The sequence below is a fragment of the Alligator sinensis genome, unplaced genomic scaffold, assembly GCF_000455745.1.
Source record: "Alligator sinensis unplaced genomic scaffold, ASM45574v1 scaffold787_1, whole genome shotgun sequence".
Classification (NCBI taxonomy): Eukaryota; Metazoa; Chordata; order Crocodylia; family Alligatoridae; genus Alligator; species Alligator sinensis.
Genome location: NW_005841911.1, coordinates 1,038,912 through 1,041,287, shown reverse-complemented (window position 1 = coordinate 1,041,287; position 2,376 = coordinate 1,038,912). Strand labels below are relative to the sequence as shown.

Here is a 2,376-nt window from a genome sequence, read left to right as displayed (position 1 = left end):
GAGCTGTCTCTGTCTTGTGCAGCAGCAGAACAGGATCTAGGGTAATGTTCCAAAAGTGCCTAATGAATTACTTAGATGCCTAAGTCCCATAGATTTGGTCATGAAATGTAGGTAGTTAAGTTACAGGGTGACTTCTGAAAAACCTTATCCTAAATTAGCAAACAAGTGAACCCTAGAGAAGGGATCAGTTAGTGCATTCCAGACTGAGAACTCATTCTTTCAGCTAGGGTAGGGATAGTAATTACATATAAACCAATATAAGTGATCAGAAACCAATTCAGATCTTTAACACAACAGAAGTTCAGTGCACATAAGCAGCTTTCAAAGTGGCTGAAAACAGTTTAAGATAAACCTGGATGGATGTAGTATCATACTTAAATCAGTCTATTGAATTTCTGTCCCAGATTCCCTCCAGATTCAAGTTAACTCACATCCTCCGGGGTGCTTTGCACTTGCCCTGCAAACCCCCACTCACCAGGTGCATGGGCTAGCCTTGGCCCAAGCTGTGTGGCCCAGCTGAGCAGGGAAGCATGCTCTAGTGTCCCCTGGCTTCTATCTTGGGCCACTGCAGGCATATGGCTGCATTTCCAGAATCAAAAGTGAATGTTTGATCACTTGCATATTGGTTCAATTTACTCAGGTTAGACTAATCTGCGAAGATTGAATTGATTCACCCTCAGGCTTTTTGGGTGTCCATACTTAGCACTACTGACCGAGAATAGTCAGCCACCTGAATCATGTGCTCCCTGAACCCACATTTAATGCAGCTCATTTCTAACACAGCACTACAATATAACTCACTTTCTATCACTGAACAAACCTGTGCTACCTCATACTCTTAAGATTACCCTAATATTAGTTATAAAAGTAGCTCTTTTTGTTCCTTCATATTCTTTACAGATGCCGCCTCTTACTTCAGATTAATCTTGTGGAGAAAGTTTTTAAAAGGCACAGGGTTGCACTTAGACATTGAACAATCATGAGCTTTCAAAGGTAGTTGGGTGCACAGATGCCACTTGTGCCTTTTTTGAGTTTCCACTTCTCCATCCATAAAGCTTGTAGCTTACGTGTTCTTTACATTAAAGTCATTGCAGTTTCTCACCATGAATGAAAATTATCCCAACAGCATTTTTATAACATTCTTGTGTGAAATGATAGAAAGTAAGTTTGCTCCAGAATAAGCATGAAGCATATGAACACTACATCAGAGCGCTCCAGGCCCCAGGATTTTATTTCTAATATTTAAAATGAACTGCCTTGTCTTCCAGGATGTTCAGTACACAGATATTGACTATATGGAAGAGAAGAAAGACTTTACTTACCATAAAGTGAAATTTAAAGATCTCCCCAACTTTGCTATTGATCTACATAACCATGGACAAAAATACATCATCATACTGGTAATGCTGTAAACATTTCTTTTTCCCTCTGAAATGACTGTATTATCATCATGTAATAATTGTTTGTGTATTTCATAAAAACATTTGTATGTACTCGATAAGCCTTTGCCTTACCTCTACAATGCTTCAGAAAATGGAAGATCTTGACATGTTTTCTGTTGAGCTTATTTTCTCTGGACCCTGCCATTATCATAAACCCACTCATTAATGATAGCTATGATGCCTATCAAAGAGGGCATAGAAAGAAAGTCTGGGTAAATGAATCAGATGGAGTAACAGAACTCATTGGAGAGGTAATCAGCTATTTACAAAGTTAAAACTCCTCATGTTGTCACTAATTGTTGCCTCAGCAGTTAAGGTTGGGTTAATACCTTTGTTTAAAAGCTCTGTTTTCCAGGTTTTTTCTTGTGTCAGAATTAGCTATTTGTGACGACTTTAATTTACAAAGCCTTAATCATCAGTATTTGAGAGATCTTTGTTTCAACTGATTTATCTTTTTAATTATTTTTTTCTTAAACTGTTAAATATTAAGGAAGGGGAATTAGGAGAAAACTACAGGATTTAAATGACATTTTGGCAGCCAGCTCTTATTGATTTTTCAATGGCAAGTGGCCACCTAATTCCCATTTTAGGTCTTTGAAGTCAGTCCCTAATGTTCACAAATTAAGTTGCTTATTTGTATAATTAAAAATGAACTAAAATCAAAGCTAGGAAATAATTACCAAAGTCACATTCCTTCTGACTATAAACTGTTCTTAAAATGCAATCTATACATGTATTTGTATATAATCCCACCTAGAAGCCCTATCCATTCCAGCATGCTTGGTGGTCCATAAATACTGGTAAGACACAGTTCCTTGTCCAGAAAACAAAACTAATTATCAAGGACCCAGTCTTTCAAATGCTTATTCCTGGGTGTAATTCAAAACCTGTTGAAGTAAATGTTGTTTCCATTAACTTCAAAGGATTTATATAA

General features: G+C 37.2%; 1 protein-coding gene across 1 annotated transcript in view; it reads left to right on the top strand.

The window, feature by feature from the left end:
* Positions 1-1,247: 1,247 nt before the first annotated feature.
* The window catches only part of LOC102369627 (maltase-glucoamylase, intestinal), a 69,661-nt gene continuing 68,532 nt past the window's right edge, over positions 1,248-2,376 (top strand). The window contains 2 exon segments of the mRNA XM_025198045.1: positions 1,248-1,408; positions 1,564-1,693. Of these exon segments, the coding sequence (XP_025053830.1) occupies positions 1,248-1,408; positions 1,564-1,693 (291 nt within the window).